The following is a 23,910-nucleotide window of genomic DNA, read 5'->3' as shown; positions in this document are numbered from 1 at the left end:
ATTTATTTGTATGGATCTCCAACAGTTTTGCATATTAACTTACTTAAACACTGTTAAAAAACCCTGTGCGGTTGAGAGACGCTGAACAAGTGGATATAATAATGAATAAAGTGTTTTATAATACAAAATTTTCGTTGTTTTCCTGGGCGCCCTTCGCAGTTAACATGAATAAAATGGGTGTGTGGGCGGGGAAAAATGAAAATGGCTGCTGACAGAGGTGTCCAAACTTTTACAATTTGGTACGTTGTTACGCTTTTTTTTCAGTTTATTTTATGTTGATTTCCGGAAAATCGATATTTATATGTACTCACTACTTAATACCATAAGATATAGTTCAAGATTTTTTTAACATCCTGTATAAACATGCTTTACATCTGTGTAAATTTGTATGTACTACAATTATAGGAGAACACATCATTTCATAACAATAACAGTGACTATAATTAGCCTATGAAGTGACTAACTATTAAGGTATCATAAAGATAAGCTTAATAAATATAAAATATCTATACAAAAAAAAAATTGCCTTTTATAAACAGTTATGGCTAATTAAATTGCTACAGCCAATGTCAAACAAATTGTCACAACCAATGTTCAGTGTTGCTATGTATTTGAAGTGAAAATTCTTTAGCGGCGTTGAGCACCTTCCTTGTGATGGGTATAAAATGTTTAACTCGCGTCAGGACACGTGGCATGATCGAAAATTCGTCAGATTTATTTTATTTTATATTAATTTTTATATGTATCGAATAGAATATAGAATCACTGTGATTACGAAGCCGAATCACCGCAAGGTCGAGGGATCGAATCTCAGCAGTGAAATATTTGTTTTTTTTTTATTATTTGGTTTTTAAGCTTTGTAATTAGCGAAGATTATCCCTAAGGCGATAGTTATACTTGTATTTCTTTATTACTTATTATTTTGTTTAATTTAAATTTTTTATCTTATTATTTTGTTTCTTACTTCAGCTACCATAAACCTATTGTACCAGTGTTAGAGATTGGCGATGATGATGCTGGTAATGAAGATGAAAGAGTTGTTGAAATTATGGATGAGAGTTGATTTTTTTAAGAGATAAACTTTTTAGTGTATAGTTCTGAAGTCCGCCTAAAAGTTCAACCATTTGCACAACTTTTCGGGAAGCCCATAGAATGGCAGTTTCGCTTTGTGCCTCACCCGATCGAAGGGCTTTGCTATGTCCCCACTTTTAGGTCGATCCAGTAAAACGTTGTCTTTACAATAAGCGGTTTATTAGAATTTACATTAACTTCTTATATTACTTCACTTAATGTACGAACTTGGTATTAGAAGGCAACCATGCCAGGCGACTGTTGAAGCTCGACTGGCTTGCTGAACGTTTGTGTTAAAAACGTTAGTAACCGAATGACATCTTACTGAACCTTGAGGAGGTTAAGTTATCAGGAGGCAGATTATATATAGATAGATAAGAATTAAATATGCAAAAGATAACCAGCTGAGCGAAAAAGAAACCGTACGTAATGGTGATCGCTGTTCAGTTGGTGCTCCTCTAGGTATCCTCGCAAGAGCTGGCGGCTGCCTCTGGTTGGGAATATTTACAAACTAACACCACACTTTACGATCCCTAAATAATTTTATTTTAAAAGTGAATTTTTAGATTGATACTTACTTAAAATTCGTGTTTTAACGAAGTACAGAATAAAACAAATTTGTATGACCTTCCCTACTGTGAGTTATACTGAACTCTTGTGAGTAAAAATAGATGGCAGTCGTCAGATCTAGTTTTTACGATCAGGTACTTTACAGTGTAGATTTATTAGCAGTATAAATCCTGTTGTGGGCTGTAAGGGGAGAAGGCGATGTCCTGCCCGCTGACCGGTCGGTTCAATATTGGGAGTATTTACCCTAATGGAGAGATTGCAGAGATTTTTGACGAATCTAAACACACACTACACTAAGTGAGATCAATGAACAATCATTTAATTCTGTTATTTTTTATGGTTTAGTGCCTACTATAATAAAGCCTTTTATTATCAATAATTCAATAATTACTTTAATATTTTTTAAATTAATATTAAAGATTTTACTTGCACTTTGCTTTATTCCTGGAGTCTCGAATTTAAAAACAAACAATCATAATGTCCGTATAACTTCGTTCTTGACCTCCCCCTTACCATACTTTCTTATCTAAAATCTAGCTAAAACTCGAGAATGGTTGGACCGATTTTGTTAAATTTGGTCTTGAATTATTCGTGGAAGTCCAGAGAAGGTTTAATCTTTATATATATAATTCTTGTGTGCGTGTGTATGTCACTGAACTCCTCCTAGACGGCTGGACCGAATCTAATGAAACTTTCTGTGTGTATTCAGGTGGATTCGAGAATGGTTTAGATTCACTATTGAAGTACCTCCTAAACGGCTGGACCGATTTTGATGACATTTTTGTGTGTTCCAGTGAATTTGAGATTGATGTGTGTCTTCAGGTGGATTCGAAAATGGTTTAGATTCACAATTAAAATACCTCCCAAACGGCTGGACTGATTTTGATGACTTTTTTGTTTGTTTCAGTGAATTTGAGATTGGTTTAGATTCTCAATTCCGCCCATATAATATAATTCTCCTGCTCATGTGTATGTTAGTGAACTGCTCCTAACGGCTGGACCGATTTTTCAAATTTAAAACATGTGTACAGGACAACGTCTGTTGGGTCCACTAGTCTATATATATATAAAAATGAATTGCTGTTCGTTAGTCTCGCTAAAACTCGAGAACAATTGGACCGATTTGGTTAAATTTGGTCTTGAATTATTCGTGGAAGTCCAGGGAACAATTTAGTTTTTCCTTTGATGTGTCCCCCGTCGTTCAGAAATCAAATTGAAAGAATAGTTTAAATGAATAATTTACTAGAATTTATATCTTTCTAACATTCTCAGGAGGTAAAAAATAAACTTCCTTAAAACACGGATAAATAACATCTTTAAATGATTCCTTTGTTTGTTTTAAGTTTATCCGATACAAAAACTTAGGTCTTTTATTGAGGCATTGAGGCAGTACGAAGTTTGCCGGGTCAGCTAGTCTTGAATAGTTTATTTAAGCCGCATCTTCGATTAGTTAAATACTCATTGGTTCAATGTTACAGGTTCTGAGAAATACGGGCTGCTTCCTTACGTGTGTGCGTTCATTGTTATTCCTCTGTGAGCATTGTGTTTCCAGTATCCCAACTCCAGATGTTTTAACACACGTTAGACCCAACTATAGTTTCAAACTATGTCCAAAAAACATAAAACAGATTAAAGAACCGTTCAAGTGTGACTTGCACATGAAGGCTTCCATGTCATCGTACAAGATATCTAATATATAAAATTCTCGTGTCACGGTGTTAAACTTTGAACTCCTCCGAAACGGCATGACCGATTCTTATAAAATGTTGAGGGCATATTGGGTAGGTCTGAGAATCGGACATCTATTTTTCATCCCCCTAAATGTTAAGGGTGGTCCACACGATTTTTTTTTATTTTTTTTTGACATTTTTTTTTAAATTTGTTTGATTATGAGTCAGCATTAAAAAATACATACAACTTCAAATTTTCACCAATCTACGATCAACAGTTACTTTTGTATCGCGATTTTAATATCGGCAATACAACGTTTGCTGGGTCAGATAGTAACACTATAATATGTATACTTTTGAAAAAAAAATATTCACGAACACTAATCGAACGTCAAAAACAACAATCCCCTCCATCTGCTGCGATCCTTAGCCTTATGAAGGGCATCATGGAAGTTGATGTTTAGAGCAGATCGTATTTGGTCCGACCATCTCGTTAGACTGCGTCCTCTGGGACGCCTGCCATCTTCCTTGCCTGTCACCATAAGCTGTTCCAGATTATGACCCTCCTCAGCATCCTACGAAGGCATATTCTGGAAAGTCTAGTTTTGACGTTAAGTGCTCTTAGAATAGACACGTTGGTGTGAAAGGCGGTCCATGGATTCTGCAGCATTTTTCTCCAGCACCACATTTCAAAGGCGTCTATTCGGTCTCTGTCGGCCTTTTTCAGTGCCCAGGTCTCCGCTCCATAACTAAATATTGAGAAAACTAGCGAAGTCACCAAGCGAGCTATATGTATAGTTACTGTAAAATAATTGAAATAAGTAATTCTGAAGCATAAACTTTTTTATAATATGTAAAATAATTGACATACTACAGCGCAATAAATTAAAATAGTATTTAACCTTATACGTGATCATTTTTTTGCGCCCTGACAAATGGAATGAGCTACCCTTCGGGATAACGACGGGAGGGAGGTGGTGAATACTCATGCATACCAATGCTCATGTCTGCGTTGGTTATGTGGGACTCACATAAAAACCTAAGTGGCTGACAAATGGAATGAGCTACCCTTCAGGATAACGATGGGAGGGAGGTGGTGAATACTCATGCATACCAATGCTTATGTCTGCGTTGGTTATGTGGGACTCACATAAAAACCTAAGTGCCTACCCACTAAACACCACCTGATGTTGGCTTTGGGCAAGTGCCCTCTAAGCCTTCATCTTACCTTAGTATCGTAGTTGTACTATCTTACTCTTAGGCTACCTTCTCTTGGGGAGAGAGAGGCGCAAGCAGCGGCACTCCCTTGGGAGTATCCGCTGGGATATAATACAGAAGGTGATGGAAGAACATCAGAAGGATGATGACAAACTGGAAGTGAGTCTAACTGCGTCTGATTATCCCAGGATGCGAAGAGGCGATCCAGGTCAGGCGAGAGTTGGTTAGGAGGATCGATGAGGGTGCTTGTGGGCCTTCTTGTGTTGTTTTATGGTGAGGAACGTGATAATACTTTCTACTGATAAATAAAAAACTATACGACATTATTATAAGTGCTTATGATCAAGGATTAAAGTTTAAATTGGTCATTTACACTTTCTTATTAACTAAAAATGATCCAAATATAATAATCTTTTAACTCGATGATATAATTTATAATACAAGGGGATTTCTGGGATCATGTTCTAAAATCATGTACACTAAAATATGTTCATAAAGCATCAATAAAAAGGCATAAAATATATTTATTTTCTCAAAATTGATTCCTTTAGAATTCCTTTTGGTGTCACTTGAAACACTACCACTGCTTCGGAAACAAATGGCGCTCTGAGAGAGGAGAAACGGCGCCAGATACTCTCCCAGCATTCTTTTTTGCACTCTTTTTAATAAAATGTACATACACTGTGGTGCTGACGTCACTCATACTTGACAGGCATAATATCTTATCCATCCAAGCCCATCCCTAAAAAAGGTGACAGCTCGGATCCGCCCAGCTACAGGTTTTGCTATGACCTCAATGCTCTCCAATATATCTGAAAGCATTATTAACCGTCATCTCTTGGTATATCTTAAGGGCTACCAGTTGATCAACCACCGATTGTACTGTTTTCGTCACAGTCCGTTGTTTGTGTATCATCATGGTTTTTTTGTGACAATAAAGGACGATACGAGTAGAACGTTCAGCTGATGGTTATACGTCCTGCCCATTACAATGTAGTGATAAAATATGATCCCTTTTATAATAATGAAATTGTTTCACAGCAGAACTGTCAAACCGTACGTCAATAAATTATTTCATAGAAAATATTATGTCATTACAAAACAAATTCTGAAATAAAAATAATTATGGGTCGCAAATCGAAATAAAAACTATCCTATCTCTCAAGTTAGACCAAACTGCACTCCATGAAGTAATCCCTATTAAAATCCGTTCATTACTTTAGGAGTCCATCGCGGACAAACAACGTAACACGTAATTTATATACATATATATTAAGACTAGCTGACCCGGCAAACGTTGTTTTGCCATATAAATTATTTTTAGAGTTCGACCGTTTCTTGGACATTCCAACATTACTTTATTTTTTTAAATTAAAATATTTTTTCTAAAATAAACGCAGCCGACGTTACTCCTTATTACATCAGCTGCCAATAAAAGTCGCGTCAAAACCGGTCCAACCATTTCAGAGATTAGCCGGAACAAACAGACAGACTGACAAAAATTGTAAAAAGTGTTATTTTGGTGTATATATTCATATACATGTAGTAAAAAACGGTATTTTCAATATTACAAACAGACAATCAAATTTTATTTTATTTTATTTATATGTATAGATTAAGATGAATAAAATATAACTAGTTTGCTTGTTTGTACATCTGTAGCAAATGGAACATTTTAGCAGCTCTTACCAATCGTTTAAATAAGTCTATACAAAGCTAATGACCTTTGATAACAAAACTTCAAAAAGGTCCAGAGAGTGTTGTGAGTTGATAGTTATGGCCGTTGGCCGGTCTACTTAGCATATTCGAGCCGTTTTATAAACATTGGCTATCTAGCCTGTTTGTTTAATGAAGATAGCCTCTCTGCAAATTATGGTCTAATGAGCAGGAAATTGTGTTATAAACTATCAACGATGCCTTAATGGTAACGAGATAACACGGTATGATGATAGGTTCTAATTATTGTTCAACTATCTGACTCAACAGACATTGTTCTGTGTTTTTTATTTATTTATATGAAAATAAGATTTCTCGCCCCCGAAACTACCTGTATACTAAATTTCATTAAAATCGTGGGAGCCGTTTGCGAGATTCTAGAGACTATATCTTTATATATATATATATATACTAGTGGAGCCGACAGACGTTGTCCTGTACACACGTCTTAAAGTTTGAATAATTGGTCCAGCCGTTAGGAGGATTTCACTAACATACACATGAGCAGGAGAATTATATTATATGGACGGAATTGAGAATCTAAATTCTAAACTAATCTCAAATTGGTCAATCGGTCCAGCCGTTTAGGAGGATATATATATATATATATATATATATATATATCCTCCTAAACGGCTGGACGGCTAGCAATTCTTGTATATATATATATACAAGAATTGCTCGTTTAAAGATATTAGATAACGACATTATATTAATAGTTGGTTCTTGTTAAATATATACACATTATATATAGTACAACACACGCATAAAAGTATTTTTCTTGTATAACCTATCCTTACAATTATAATAAGTGGCTGCTGCCCGCGACTTCGTCCGCATTGACGCTATAAAGCAACGAAAATATATATGCCTGCATTTAGCGTGACAATATTAGGCATATATGTTGCCCCGACCTCTTGTTGGAAAAAAAATGCATTTATTGCCAGGACTTTGTTATATAATATGTAGTGATAATCCCCTTTGTTACAGATCAAGCAAACATGAATCGAGGCGTACAGAAGATCGTTATAATAGTTCTACTCGGAGCGCTGAGTCGAGGAGAGTTGCCCGAAGATGATTTCAGGATAATAAACAAACAAGGTAACCCCGATCCGAACAACACATGTTTATTGAGTATGACGAGTTAAGGGTTAACGAGTGTTAACCCTTCTAAGCTATTGTTCACTTGTTGAAACTTTGTGCTCATCGATCTTATAAATCCCAGGCTTACTTAGTTTGGTATTAGGGGTCATGTCGAGTACAAATCACGTAGTATAAAAACATAAATATGGAACTTCGGCTGCTATATCTATACATTGCAGCATTTACTCTGGTTGCATAAAATATTCTTGCTCAATAAGCAGCAATGTAGTATATTTATACAGTTTAAGTCACGTCTATGGAAGTTAGATCCCGATTCGGACAGTGACAGTTGACACACGACTAGCAGACTGCGAATGATGTGTATAGAACCTTATTAACCACGTTACACATCTCTGAATGTGGTCCTTTAATTCGTAAACGTTGGATCTCTTTGGGAACTCAAATTCTTTAAACACTTGAAATACGTCAGCTAACTGCTAAACATATAGTAAGACTAGCTGACCCGATAGACGTTGTTCTGTACTTAATAAATAAAATAATGTTTTTTTATGAATTTGTCAATAATATTTCATAACATCAAGATTTTTTTCCTTAAATATGCACACTGTTGTTGTAATGAAATTGTTTCACAGCAATAAATTTTCTTATACAAAATAGACCCGGATACAAAACAAATATTGCAAATAATGACGATACGACATGGGTGCCTTGAAAATAAGCGCGTACACCTTCCTTAAGGGCCGGTAACGCTCCTGTGATTCCTCTGGTGTTGCAAGAGATTGTGGGCGGCGGTGATCACTTAACACCAGGTGACCCGTACGCTCGTTTGTTTTTTTATGGAATAGGAGGAGAAACGAGCGTACGGGTCACCTGGTGTTAAGTGATCACCGCCGCCCATATATATATATATATATATACCCGGCTCTGTTTCTATAAACAAATTAAGGTTATCTATTTATCTAACTATTATTACTACTAAAACTACCAAGTTAAAAACAGTTCGCCTTAATCGTACTAAAGGTCGCAGGTTAATATTAATCTCAATATATAGTCCAATATTTAAGTCATAACAATGCCTTATCGCTTTATAAGAACATCAAAATATGTATAAATAATTATAAGCTCTGATAACATTTGACTTTAATGAATATATATATATATATATATATATATATATATCTTCCCGACGTCTCTTAGCTCTTTGAGAAACGTGAACTCCTGTGAGTAGATCCCTCGAGCTCGCGGTGTTTCGGCTTCGCAATCACAATGATTCATCCACTGGCCCAATGACCGTATGATCTTTGAGTTGAAATAGCCGAACTATAATTAGTTAGAAGTGTAAATCTTTCATCCATAATTTCAGCGTCTGTCTTACGAATTTTCGATCAGGCCACGTGTCCTGACGCGAGTTTAACATTTATACCCATCCCAAGCAAACGATCACTTTGGTGCCTTCCCAACCTTCGAAACAGAAATACGCCGCAACAAGGTCGTCGGTGCAGACCTCTGTAACAGGTAAGAAATTAGTGTTCTTGTTGAAGACTATGCAAGCTCTGGGTTTTGATCCGCTGGTATTGTAGATTAACTTACCAGCGGTGTTCAGTCCCAGTATTTTGCCGGTATTGACCCACGGCTCTTGTAGTAGGGCAAAGAGGATTTCACCACTCGCAAGGCATTTCTCCATTACTGCAGTAGCAGCTTTGGCGTGGTGGAGGTTTGCCTGGAGTATCCTCGCCCTATTTCTGCGGAGCGTCATTGGATCCCACCGGAGGTGGAAGGCTTAGGTCGGTCTGTCTTCTGGTATGGGTGTTTCCGCCCGCGGCCAGAATTAGCCCGACTCTGATCCTTCCCTCCCCTGAGGGGACCTGAGACGTTCCTCGACATCGGCCCTTTGCCCCGGAACGTAGTTGTGGGGGCAGCCGGCCGTAGCGGGGTCTTTGAGATCCCGGATGTTCCCGGTCGCACAGGCCCGCTGGTCTGGATGGGTTGCTGTCCACTCGCTGCTGCGGAACCCACAGAGACGCCCTTGATCTTAAAATTGATCTTTCTAAAACCAAGGGCAGCTCTGCACTCGGACTCTTTCAGAGTCTCCGCGGAGGGATCGTCCAAGGAAAAAGTGACCACTTGGCCTCCCTTGTCCTCCCTCGCGTGGAGCACCTTCCAGTGTTCGGTGTTCAGTCCCGCATTTTGCGCTCGGATCAGCTTCAGTGCCTCTTCGACTGTGTCAGCCTCAGTATTCGGCAGAAAAGTCGTGGCTATGGAGGGTTTGGGCAGTTGTTCCTCCGACATGCATGAGAGCTCTGCCTCCGGCCACGGCTTCAGATCCTTGACTTTGTCCACAAGCCACTCTCGGCTGAAATCATTTTCGCAAGTCACTAGAATCCAGCCAGGCTTGTGGGCAAAGCCCAAAAATGTCGGCCCGGTACCTTGTTCAGCCCCGGTGATCAAAGCAAGAAGTGCGCGGCGCACTTTCCGCATTTCGTCCTCGCTCATAGTATGGGTATGTCGAATGCCCACACGTGAGGACCCGGTTACCTCCTTGAAGCTAGGTCTTCCCGAGGTTGACTGAGTGTCATCTAGCCTGGGTAACTTCTTCGGCTGGGTTTTCGGAGAAATCTCCTCTGACCTGCCACGTTTTTCAGCTTTCGCTTCAGGTGGTGGAGGGTTGTGACCTGCTTTCTGTAGGTCATTCCAAGGCATTTTGGCTAACGCCTTGGCTTCCTCTACAGGCATATCCGTTTGGAGAAGCTTTCTGAATCTTTTCCGGGCTGCACCGGACAGCTTCTTTGGCTTCGTCTTTATATTTCTCAGTTTCGAGTCTGTTTCCGTAGGCGTTGTGGTTTCCTTAACGGTTGCCAGCTCGCCTGGGATTAGTCTTTCGGCCTGAGGTAAGTTTTCGGTTCCCTTGGGGGCGTCTAGCCGCTCACCCTCGGGTTCCGAGATAGATAGGTTTGCACCTATGGTAGACAAAATAGAACTTAAAATGTTATTTTCCTCCACTCCACCACACGAGAAGCTAGGGAAATAAAGGTCTCGAACCAGCAGAGCCCCGCTTACTGGCCGAAGGGCATAAAATAACACTCCGAGGTGCCCAGGTATCGGAGGTACACCGTTAAAGTCTGAGCTCTCCCCCAGACACGCAGCCCTCGTCACGGTACGTCTCACAACTTGGCTTGGATTCCCTCCTCCTTTATCCGGGCTTGGGACCGGCACCATACCAACCCTTTGATATAGGGAAGGATATGGAGGCGGAGTTATCCCAAGAAAAGTGCTCAACGGCTCTAAAGAAGTATTCAGTTCAAAAAGTGCTCTCCATTTATTAGTATAGATTATTAGATGCTTATTATGTTTTAGCGAGATTATTTTTCTCCAATTTAAAGTTTAAGTTTCGTTTTAAATGTGAACCTTTTAAAAATGAAGGTTCTTGCTAAATCTCATTTGCTTATCTTCAAAGAAGACTTGAAGTTTGGTGCTTATCGTTGATATACAGGATATACAATATAGGTAGTTACAGAGATTGACACGATCAAAATAATTGCTGTCCCAAAACACGGGTGGCTAGTACAGAAATATCCTATCACTGATGAAAACATTTTCACAATTGAAGAGTACACACTATATCAAACAGAATGACGAAATGTACGCCTATAGCTCCATAGAAGTTTTACAAGAGGTGGAATAAGTGCAATGTGGTTATCCACGGACGAGTAAAAAAAGGACTCCGTGTCATCTTACATAACAGTGAAGCACCAAGACAAGCCGGTAAACGTGTAAATACCAAGCCCCACGCACACACTTACACTAATACAAGCCGATCGGCCGCCATTATATTATTATGAGATTTGCCATCGTCTGTGACAGACCAGTTTGCGTCACATTAAAATAATTTAAAAATGTCGTCGTGCGTTGTGAACAAGTGTTAAAACAATTCTATAAAGGTATTTGTGGATATATGATTATTTAAGGGAGAAAAAATTGTGTAACCGGTATCCCCGTAATCGCACACACACTAGCATAAAGGTGCTTCACTTGCTAATATCACGGCGCGGAGTCCTTTTTTTTACTAGTCCGTGGTGGTTATCATTATATTGTATCGGTATGGCTTGGTAAAGGTTTTCTTATGAAGAAGTCATAAAGCTTCATATTTTTTAAAAGAGGACCGAAGAGAAAATGTAGTTGCAAATATTGATTGACAAGATTTTTGCTATTTTTCATGAATGGTGAAATGTGTAATTCACTTTGAATTTTATCTGACATTCTTTGACCTTCATGATCATCATATTTTTTTACCTACACCAATGACGTCCCATGCATAGAGATAAATCGTGTCGTAAAATAGAGTCGAAATATGGAACATGCCACCAATCACACCGTAATAAACTTCAACTGCTATATACATTGCCGCATTTACTGCAGTTGTTAAAAATATTCTTAGTCAATAAGCAGCAATGTAAAACAATCTGTTTAGATTACGTATATTGAATTTAGAACCCGAGTCGGACAGTGACAGTTGACCTAGTTTTTTCTGTTCCGTGCAGTTGACAGTGTGCTTACATGACAATTAAAGACATTTAAGCACAGTTTTGCCGTTCCGCTATCAACCTGCGAATGATATGTCCTTATCACCTACACGAATAAGTGTCTTATTTTTTTTATGAAAAAAAGAGACGAGACGAGCAGTACGTTCAACTGATGCTAATTGATACGCCCTGCCCATTAAAATTCAGGCCGGCTCAGGACTACAACTGCGCTAGTCACCTTGAGACATAAGATTTAAGATCAAGATAAGTTAAGTCTCATTTGCCCAGTAATTTCACTAGCTATCCCTTCAGACCGATACACAGTAATGCTAAGACATTATTGCTTCACTAGCCTAGCGTGTCTCTTTAACTCAATTATCTATCCATCATGATGATCAAGTAGCTTGGTTCTTCTCTGTATTGTAGGTGTCGTAGCAAGAACAACAACAATGTGATGAATGCAAACAAGGTGTGCAGAATTATTCCCTTTGCACTGCATTATATGAACCTTCTCACGTCTTGCTCCCGTGGTGTCGTCTTATCATATAAAAGAGCAAAACAAAACACAGTTGAATGTTTCCACAGATAACATTCAATGTTTACATAATAACTGCATCGTTCATTGTTCCAGTATTAATCATAATTCTATAATTAGAGATACGCATTCCCACTGGCCCCGATCTGTCTGGCTGGTATGATTCAGTGCCACTAATTCCTACACTTGTAGTTACATCTAGAAATGACATCCTGCTATTTCAACTTCCGTTCCGATAATTGTCGTAATTATGTAACATTACCGTTTATAAGGAAACTGCACCGCCTTAACATTAATTGTAAGAAGTGTTGCCTTGTCGCAATTACAGCCTTTGACAAGAAATGGCTAATTTCGACGATCGCCATGACTTCACTGAGATAATAGCTCTTGTAGCCACGGACTAGTAAAAAAATAAGGACTCCGTGTCATCTTACATAACAGTGTAGCACCAAAACAAGCCGATTAACGTGTAAATACAAAGCCCCACGCACACACTTACACTACTGCAGGCCGATAGGCGGCCATTATGAGAATTGTCATCGTCTGTGACAGATCAGTTTGCGTCTCAATAAAATATTTTAAAAATGCCGTCGTGCGTTATGAAATCGTGTAAAAACGATACTATATAAGTATTTGTGACCATATATGATTATTTAAGGGAGGAAAAGTTGTGTAAATAGTATCCCCCTTAACCGCACACACACTAGCATAACGGTGCTTCACTTGCTAATATCACGGCGCGGAGTCATTCTTTTTTTACTCGTCCGTGCTTGTAGCTAGTAAAGTAATGAAACTTTAAAATCGGTAATTTTCTTACAGTCTTTAAGTCTTTACGAAGTAATTAAGTCGTCTTTTCATTAAAAAAGTAATAAATATTTGCCTATGCACTCGGATGATTATGTGTATCTGTGAAGTCAATTTGTTTTGCCATTTTATGAATTACGAAACTCGCCGCTCACCAAAGTAGTGTCTCAGCGTCTTTATGTGCATATTTGCTCAAGTTATGGTAATAAGTGAAAATGTAATTAACGTTTTATCCGTTTGAGAAGATTTTGGGTTGATGGATTTAAGAATACGGTCTTCACGTTCGACCGGAATATTTTGAGCTTAAGGCGACACTAAATGCCAGCGACCTTGAGCGATATGAGTTCGCTGCCGGCCCGCCATCTATGTAACAAAGCCAATATTTTCAAAATTCTTGGGTGGAAAACAGTTCATATGCTTAAAATCCTCGTTATTCACTACTAATCTGAACAAATGAACCTACACAAAAAAGTACAAGCTATAAGAATAATTTTTCTGAGAAAAGTACCAAAAAATGCGTCACGCCATGCCAATAAACTTGTTTAACTTCAAAGAAAAGTGGTAGTTCAAAAAGGCTCGGCAGTGTTAACTATAACCAACAGCAAGCATTAGTAACCTACAAATAAGACTTAAGGATATGTGTAACAGGATTAAGTAGTGTTCATAGCTCGAATTGCTATACTTTCACCACAAAACTTGTCTAAAAACACCATGTTTGCGTGTTTTCTGCTTACTCTTCGCCTTAACTCTCCGTATCAGTTTCCGTGATTGCCATACCGATCGGTGCCGTGCAAAAATTGCTCGTGCTTTGACGATCCGTGAGGTGATATTCTCTTCAGTCCCTCCCGTCTCTGACACACAGCTCCCGAGATAAGAAAATTTCTGTGTGCAGTTAATAAGCAAAATACTTAGCAGTTTTTAAACTATAATTATTTTGGATTTATCAGAATACTGCTTGCGTAATAGATCCTGTTTGTCGATGTTATCTTTGTAATCCTGATAAGATTAACCATGCATGATGATAACACTGCTATAATGTGTCGTTTTTTTTCTAGACCTGCTGGCGTCTGATAGCGACATTTTCGAAGACAAGGACGCTAGATCGTTTTCACAACTGCTATTTGATGTGGCCAGAGACCAGGTCATCGTTGGTGCAAGGTTAGTAGAACATTATTGCTATTATAGATTTGAGTTGAGGGTTCACCTATGTTACTGCGAATAACCTCTCGTCTCATAGTAAAACTGATCGCTTACACATATCAGAACAGAATTTGGTATCTTAAAATTAAATGTTTTTCTTCTGCAAAACCAGGGTCTATAGATGCGTTGCCGGCTTTTATGATGGGGGTATGCTCTATGCTTTAAGGTCCCTAACAGCCGTTCCCAATATTCAGTCTATCTCTTACTTGAGATAAAAATCGTAACTACCGTTGACATTTCTGTCCCAATAAACTTATCGACGGTAACTCACTTGTATGGAAATTGCAATTCACGCGTCCCAATATAAGGCGATAATAATGACTTATCGGGTATATTGGGACAGCTTCAGATTATTGACAGCTAATTACTGACAGTAGAAGGTAGTAATTTATCTCTATCTGTAGATAGTATATTGGGAACGGCCGTAAGTCGTGTCGGTTCGGGAAAAAGGAGCCGGTAATAGATTCCACAAAGTGGGGCAAGAATTTGTTTGTAAAACGCGCGGTTGTAGAATGACAGATGTCAACTTGTTGTAGGTAGGATTTCGCATATTGACGTATTAAGTATTAAGATTATTGAACAACCCAAAAATTCTGGGCGGCACCACCACCGCTTTGGAAACAAATGGCGCTCTGAGAGAAGAAGGAGACATGAAGCGCTCTTTTTAATAAAACATACAATATTGTACTATCATTATGATTGCTATAAAATAATCATAATCTAGTCCCAAGCTGTCCGATCAGCTCAGTTCCGCTGTGGAGTAGTAGGATTTACGATAGAGCAATTTTTTTTTAAAACATTTAAATTTATTTATAGATAATGCCTGAACAGTGGCCGGGACTTTATTATAAAAGTGTATACATTTACCCTTATAGTTTACTAGCTGCCCCGACACACGTTGTTCTGTGGATAATAAAAAAAAACTGTTTTGTAGGAATTTGCCAATAAAATTTAAAAACATCTAGAATTATTTCGTAAAAAATGCTCCCTGTTGTTGTAATTACAGCAGATCTGTCAAACCTTGCGTCAATAAATTATCTCACAGAAAATATGTCCATACAAAACAAATTTTGGAAATAAAAATAAATATGGGTCTCAAATAGAAATAAAAACTACCCAATCTCTCAAGTTGGACCAAACTGCACTACATGAAGTAATCCCCATTAAAATCCGTTCGTTAGTTTAGTAGTCCATCGCGGACAAACAACGTGTCACTTAATTTATATATTTTAAGAAGATGTATCTTATGAAGCCTCCTAGAATTAATACATTAGTAGATATTATACAAAATTGCTCATAATTTTAATCGTTCACTCTTGTCAGAGTGGTTGTGGCTGTTAATGTTCCTCCACTTTTGGCGGCTTGTAGCATTGCGGGACCACTTCATCACAACCGTCTCTACAAATAGGTGCTTGCAAAGTTGACAGACTTATATTTCCTCTTAAAAATATGTTGTTCGGTATGTATTTACACGTATTGTGTGGGCGAAGATCTACATAATAATAATTTATGTTCATTGTCCACCAAGATTTCATCCGCAGTCCGTATAAGGCGAAAATATTCGGAAATGTCTCAATTCGGCCGCGTTATGACAAGTGGGCTGTTTGTGTGGGTCGTTTGAATTTAAGCAAGCTTTTAACTCAATGCTGGAGTTACTACATAAACGGTTATTTATTTACATTTGCAGTGAGTGAATCGTGAGTAAAACCTTCTACTAAAATGTCATACACGAAAAGTAGGCCTATTTTTTTATTTATCTTGGCTGGAATAGCGGATTGTTCACCTTCGGAATAAAGGACTGTGTTACGTTATTGGCAACAAATTGAATCCAATGCGAATGATTCTTAGACTTATGTTAAGTATATGTTACTAAAATTAGTTCATACGATCTTAAAATGTTTCAGTAAAACATGAACCAACTACAGTTAAAGAAAATATTTGACAATACAGTTTCGTTCGAAAGGTACTCAAAAATTTACAATGGTTAGAGCACTGGCACGGAACGCCAGAGCTCGTAGGTTCGAGTCCCGCATCGTTCATAAAATTTAAAATTACAATTGTTAAATGAAAACAACTATTTTTAACCATACTAATATTTGCAAATGAAAAGTATGTATAACGTTTAATACGGGTAAATGAAAAACGCAATTTTTTACTTACATCTACATTTATTTATTTTTCATTACATCTAACTACATTTATTTTTTACATCTTTACGATGTCTATCGTCAACTGTACTGTTTCAATAGCAGTTATTTGAATGTGATGAATGGAGACAATCTGAATCAATACGTGGCGGAATGTCAACAGTATACCGCAATGACTTTATATACACTTTTCGTGGGACGCAATAGTACAGGTGTACTTATTGTGTGGTTATTATAATGAATAAATGCCCCACTTTATATATTTATGGCTCTAGTTAAATTTAAATTGACACATCATCTGGATGTGTGGCGGTTGTCCACAGTGCGGTTTTGAAGGACCTTTCTTCCACGTACTACAAAGATGTGAAATGAGCTTCCTTGTGCGGTGTTTCCGGGATGATACGACATGGGTACCTGCAAAAAAAGCGCGTACATAATCCTTAAAGACCGGCAACGCTCTTGTGATCACTCTGGTGGTTCAAGAGAATGTGGGCGGCAGTGATCACTTAACACCAGGTCACCCGTACGCTCGTTTGTTTCTTTTTCCATAAAAACGCACTTTCACCCCAATATTTTGCCTAAACTATGCATAAATAGTATGGAAAATCCAAAAGTGTACACAAGTACGTAGATGCATTCGTTCTCATTTGCCAAAGCTCTTGTATTCCCTGAAGGCCTCACAAGGTCACTCTATCACTACACTCGAAGTGGGTGGTATTTAAAATTAAAAATTTGAATAGAATTAAGGAGATCCAAGTGTCAACAAGTACCTACAGTGTACATGACAAAAAAACATGTCTAAAATTGTTGGAAGGTACGGTTATGAGTTAGGTCAAATTAAGCGTTCCATCTGATTTCCGCTCAGTATGTCTTTTGCTGCCTAATAAATAATATAAATAATAAAATTTCTTAAAATGAATACACAACACTAAATTACCACTTCACTAAATGTCAAGCACGCACAATTTACGAGTAAATTACCATCACAACTGACGTATTAGTCGTAAGTGGGGGTCGCCACCAAACAAAAGACAAAAAAACTCTGACAAAGACACACAATATAGTTTTCCTCCTTTTTATTGGTATCAGTTATTTGTAAATTGTGATCTAGTGCATCCACGGTATTATTATTTTCTAGAGAAATCCAGATGTATACTTCTTCTTGAGTTTACAAATTGCCTGTTACTACTGTCAAAACTGCATTTGCATGTCGCTTTCCAACCTTTTTGTACCCCCGGATTTATAATAAACTGGTCCAGCTATGTAAATTTAAAGAACACTCCATCTTCAAGGCTAAAGAGCTTCTATCAAAATAATTTATACAACTATCCTATATGGAAACTGAAAATCTTCGTAAGGTACAAGCCTAAAAAATACATATATACATATATACACAATACACACACTTTCGCCTACATGATATACACACAATTAATACTTGTATAGTTATTAATTTAAGTTTATTTATTTATATGATAAGTTAAATTTTAGTAATCAGCTTGTTGTCATTAGCCGCTTGTATATCTTTATTTTCTGTTAATTCTACTATTTCCCCCACGAGACAGGCACCGCCTAGTGTGGGGGTCAGTATAAAATGTTAATTTGTACACGAAAAGTGCGAAATAAATGATTTTGTATTTTCTTAGGTGTATACCTATCCCTCGCCCAATTTTTAGTTTGTAATAACATCAGAGATGTTGTCACGCACACTATTTTACGTAGATATACTCGCTGGAATGTGGCGTCCTCTCCCGTTCCCCTTTCACACCTCCGTGCTCACCTGTTACTTCAGTACGGTTTGCAGTTTCATTACTGTCAGGTACATGTCGTGATATTTTCGTGCTATCACTGCTTTGTTTTTGAAGTTTTCATTGTTACGTTTTAACTTTTGTTGTTAAGAGTTCTGTATCACTACAATAGTTCTAGCAGAAATCGACTTAACCTAGATTCTTTCATTGAATTTTCAATAAAATTCAGCATCACAATAAGGTGTTGTATCTTTACATAAATACCCATATCATACTGACAAAATATATCGTAGTTTATTTATTAATAGTAATATCCTAGATGATTGTTTTGCACTCCGTAACATCCGTAAGCGATGATGTGACGTCTCCGACGTCAGGTCCACAGGTAATTTAACCAAATAACTATTAGCAGCAATGTGTGAACTAGAAGTATAGTCAGGAACTCACTAATAATAAGAAAGCCTGATGAAAGGATTGGTACGAGTTATAGACGAGAGTTATTACCAGCTTAAGGGACACCTGATTGTATCAATGCCGTGTATGTTCTGTGTTAATACCAGAGTATTGCGTGCCTTGAAGTGTCTATGTATCTATCTCGCACTTTGAAACAACCATGTGGCTGGGAACCGACTCAACGGCCTTGAGTAATCGAGCGGAGCTAGGCTACCTCCCTCGCACAAGATGGCCATAGTTTTAATTCAGAATTAGAAGCATTTTTAATTTATTACAAATATAGACAATTTTCTTTAAAAAATAACAAATCTATGTCATTATAGTGAAGAAAGAATGACACATCATATATATAAGGCAAGTGTGTGTGGGCAAAATGGTCGCGGGAGACCTCGTAGAACATTCGTCGATCAAAATTGGGGACGTTTTGAGAAAAGGAAAGGTCCGAAGCACCCGCAACCGGCGAGCATGTATGAACAGAGTAATGAATGTAGAGGATGCGGGTGAGGTTTGTAAGGATAGAAGCAATTGGCATTCTATTGTCTCTGCCTACCCCGACGGGAACAAGGCGTGAGTGTATGTATGTAAAGATGTAGATATATTTTTTTTTGTCAAAATAAAAGCTTTGTATAAACCGTTAAGAAATGGTTTCAATTATGCGCTATGTTTAAAAAGCGGCCATTTCAGATTGATCTGAAAATACCACTGATTGTGTTTAATCTAATAAGTTACATAAGCTCTTCAATTCCAATAGGATATTCAAAGCATGTTTTTTGTTGGGTGGGCTTTCTTTGTCATTCATCAACAATTACGTATGTGTCAAATGTCACACACATTGCTAAGTCGTTTAAATATGCTTTGACCAGGTCGCCATTTATTGTTTTGACCTAATTTTTCCGATATCGGATGATATTAAATTTTCATTCGTAATTATTACAAACAATTTAAATATTGATATATTAGTTACTTTTGTTTTGTATATATTCTTTACGCAATACAATATCAATGTATTTGAATCATGATAAATATTTCATTGTTGCTCTGTCCTGTCGGAATATGTTTTAACGAATCCTAAAATCAGGTCAAGTGCGAGTCGAAAATATTATATATGACTATTGATTAGGTATATATTAAATTAAAAGTAAAGGGCAGGACAGATGTCCGTTGGGGTAGTAAAATCCTCGAATGGCGACCACATACCGGAAGACGTAGTGTTAGTACGCCCCTTACAAGATGAACCGACGATCTGGTCAAGATCGCCGGAATACGTTGGATGAAGACAGGCCACCAAGCCTTTGTCCAGCAGTGGACGAAGTCCGACTGATATGATGATGATAATATGACAATTGTGGTTTATAAAATACAGCTCGTTGACATAAAGATGGACGGGCGGACAGCGGTGTCTTGATAGGGTTTTCTTTGGTCACGATTTAGGTATGGAACCCATCCATTTCATGTTAGGTACCATAGATTTACAATATTCTAGGCTAGAGACGAAAAATGCGTGCAAGAGAGAACATCTCTAACGGAGATACAGCAAGATAGAAAAGGAAAGCGAATCTATTGTTACTGAAGCCGTTTTTGATTGAGAAGTTGTAAACAGTCAGCCACTCTTAGTAATTTTGAAAAGGGGTGCACTTAGGGGTAGATATATATATTAGTTTTATGGTAGAAGTATTTATTTACTTAAGATACTAAACTTATCTATGACACTTGCTAAATAACTATAATTAATGGTTCTACTGGTGAGTACGCGGATCTCTACTATTAATTGTTTAAAATGGTTACTCGGACCAGTCCTGTAATGGTTATAGGCAAATGGTTAATGGTAACTAGGACCGGACCGATCAATGGTTGCCTTACTAAAGGCAACACATGGTTAATATAATGCTGTTCGATGGATTTACTTCGAACAATTTTGCTTACCAAAACCTCTAGTCAACGCACACATTGTTCAATCAAAATTGGTCAAGAATTATCGAGCTATTGTCTATGCACCTACGCTAGTATATCCTAATACTATGAATGCTTTTAAAAATGTGTTATTCTAGTTCACCATATAAAGCCTTTCATAATAAATCACTCTAATCTTACAGGTTGTGGTATAATTAATTAAAAACCGCTGCTTTTCTTAAAAGTTATAAAGAAGTAGAGAAATGGTTATCGCGTCTATGATTTACAACATGCGGCAGTATTAATATTAAAAATGATTACTGGCTGTCGTGTGCGTAATTAAAATCACCGTGAAATTAAATAAGGCTAATGTAGTTTATAGTTTACCAGCTCAGTTGAAATGTGTTCAAGCTAATGTGAAATCGTAAGCTTGCTAGGGTAAATGAGAATAGAATTATCCACCGGTACAATTTAATCGGTGGATTATGGTGGGATGGACACTCGTCATCATCATCATCAGCCGGAAGACGTCTACTGCTGGACAAAGGCCTCCCCCAAAGATTTCCATGACGATCGGTCCTGCGCTGCCCTCATCAACGTATTCCGGCGATTTTGACCAGATCGTCGGTCCATCTTGTGGGAGGCCTACTAGAGATAGACATTACATACAACGAAATGGAAAGGTCCGAGTAAAAGACCATATAATACTAGGCTTAAGTTAAGGTAACTAATTAATAATAACGATTTTAATTTACTTTAATTTAATTCTGAAATTAAGAATGGGAATTAAACGCTTTTTTACTGAATAGTTATTAGATAGATTAATAGGGGTCACTCAGGGTATGTTCGATAATTGCCGAACAGCGAAAGTCGGATGTTAGTTATTAGGTATTCACCTATCTCTGGCTTGCGACTCAGCTATGGACATCGATGTATGCGTGGCTATGCAATGGAGACATTAAATGAATACACTTAATACTTGACCGAATTATAAAAAATAAATCTAAAAATAAAAGTAAGTAATTGAAATTTTCCATCAACTTTCCATCATTTACTTTTTCTTTGCACAGGGTGCCGGCTAGATTATGGATACCACAACGGCGCCTATTTTTGCCGTGAAGCAGTAATGTGTAAAACATTACTGTGTTTCGGTCTCAAGGGCGCCGTAGCAAGTGAAATGACTTGACAAATGAGACTTAATATCTTGTGTCTCAAGGCGACGAGTGCAATTATGGTGCCGTTTAGAATTTTTGGGTCTTTCAAGAATCCTGAGCGGCACTCCATGTCGTCCGGTTTGTCTCGTCCTTTATTATCATTAAAAAAAAACAATTAAATTATATAGTTTAATGAAATGCTGTGCCTGTTCAACACCCTTACGTGTTCGCACAAGCAGGCACGAAGAAGGTGTCAGTACTCAGTACTAATACTAGCGCGCGGCTCCTAAGCTGCTTCTGGGCTAATTTGAAATTATGAAATTAATACACTGATTCGTCACCAATTATACTTTGATGGGCGCGGTAGTTCTAAATACAAGATGAGTTTTCATCATCATTAGCCGGAAGACGTCCACTGCCGGACAAGGGCCTCCCTCAAAGATTTCCACGACGATCGGTCCTGCACTGACCTCATCCAACGTATTCCGGCGATCTTGACCAGATCGTCGGTCCATCTTGTGGAGGGCCTACCAATACTGCGTCTTCCGGTCGCCATTCGAGAACTTTACCGCCCCAACGGCCATCTGTCCGTCGAACTATGTGCCCTGCTCACTGCCACTTCAATTTCGCAATCATTTGGGAAACTCGGAGCAAAGCCCTCTCATAAGGCGGATTTAAGATCAGATTTAAGCTTTATATATTATATTAAGAAGCTATACTGGCGTAAAGCATCGCCTACCATGGAAAGGATGCCCAATCTTAGAGGCAGTTTTCGCTTTTAACACTTTAAAGAGGTCTAAAATTGTATTGGAATATCTTCGGAAATCCTGAGAAACGATTATGAACGTCGTATACCTTTAGCGTGCGAATATGCCATATGTACGAAAATAGTAAAGAAATCGCGACACCAAGGCTCAACGACGAAATCCACATGACCTCATTCGATTTCTCGCCTTATTTTGTTATTAGGAATTGCTATTTTACTTTAAACTTTCAATGTGTAGTTAAATTAAGACATGGAATATACCACTTGAAAGTCGACCTAAAGGTTTCTGATATTTAAAATACTCAAATATGTACTGGGTAATTAATGCTGTACGTTTAATTATTTTATCATTATTTATTACTTCGTCGGTATCATATCATTATTCATACAGCAATATGTTTTTAATTATATACCTATTTGTGGTAAGTAATTAAAATTAAATTACGCTTTAGGTTGGGATTTCTAATAGACGTATTAGAATATAAGTCATAGCTCGGATGCACTCTTAATTACATTTGATATTATTTAAAACAAACATACCAATACATGTCAGAGAAAAGCGAACTTGTAATTTTGATTGAAAAGTATTTCTTATTGTTATTCTTTATAGTTTCTTTTCATGATCATATATTTCCAGAATTTTTGCATATCTCTATACTTGTAAGTACAACAATTGACTTATGTTTGGAACAATGGAAATTTACGGACAGAGGGCGGATTTGAAGTAGTAATTTAATGATTTATGTACCCTGTTTGTTCAGATAGTAGAAATATTTCTCTCTTAGGCAGTATGCTAAAAGTTTTTGTAAAAAAACAATTTAAGAATTTGGGAGGCATTTTTTTAAGAGGCAAGTGGTCGCGACAAAATGTTATGTGTGTGTCAAATCTAGATTATTTTCGCCTCAACCCAACTATAGTGTTTATTATAGTATTTAAGGGTTAAGTATATTGGAATAAATCTTAATTTTCTAGTTTAACCGAAAATAATCGTGAAAAATTGTGTTCTGTGTCAATATGGTCGGTACTGGACCACTCTTCTTTGAATTCGCTTCCCTGGTACAGGCCGAAAACCCCTGTAAATTCTATAATTTGTCATAGAACCATTATTAGAATTCTTTTTCTATTTCATAAGGAACAGAGAAGGTTTTGAAGATGTGCTCCTAATTTTATAGCTGTAATGAGGGCAATAATATGAGTTTAGATATAACAGAAAATATGGATGATAATGTTGGGAAAGGTTGACAATAAGAATAAGATAAAGAGCGCTTTTCTATATTAGAGGGGGTAAGTGAGGAAGCTGAGAGAAAGTAAAAACCCGTAGAGGTCAAAAGATGCGTTGCACTG

At 37.5% G+C, this 23,910-nt stretch overlaps 1 protein-coding gene across 1 annotated transcript in view; it reads left to right on the top strand.

Moving 5' to 3' along the window:
* LOC126975498 (semaphorin-5B) overlaps positions 1 to 23,910 on the top strand; it is a 75,982-nt gene that overhangs the window by 4,314 nt on the left and 47,758 nt on the right. Inside the window, exons 2-3 of the mRNA XM_050823427.1 lie at positions 7,236 to 7,346; positions 14,264 to 14,366. Of these exons, the coding sequence (XP_050679384.1) occupies positions 7,247 to 7,346; positions 14,264 to 14,366 (203 nt within the window). The 5' untranslated portion in view covers positions 7,236 to 7,246. The remainder of the gene's footprint in view (positions 1 to 7,235; positions 7,347 to 14,263; positions 14,367 to 23,910) is intronic.

Source organism: Leptidea sinapis, chromosome 2 (assembly GCF_905404315.1).
Source record: "Leptidea sinapis chromosome 2, ilLepSina1.1, whole genome shotgun sequence".
NCBI lineage: Eukaryota > Metazoa > Arthropoda > Insecta > Lepidoptera > Pieridae > Leptidea > Leptidea sinapis.
This window is presented reverse-complemented; position numbering and strand designations above follow the sequence as displayed.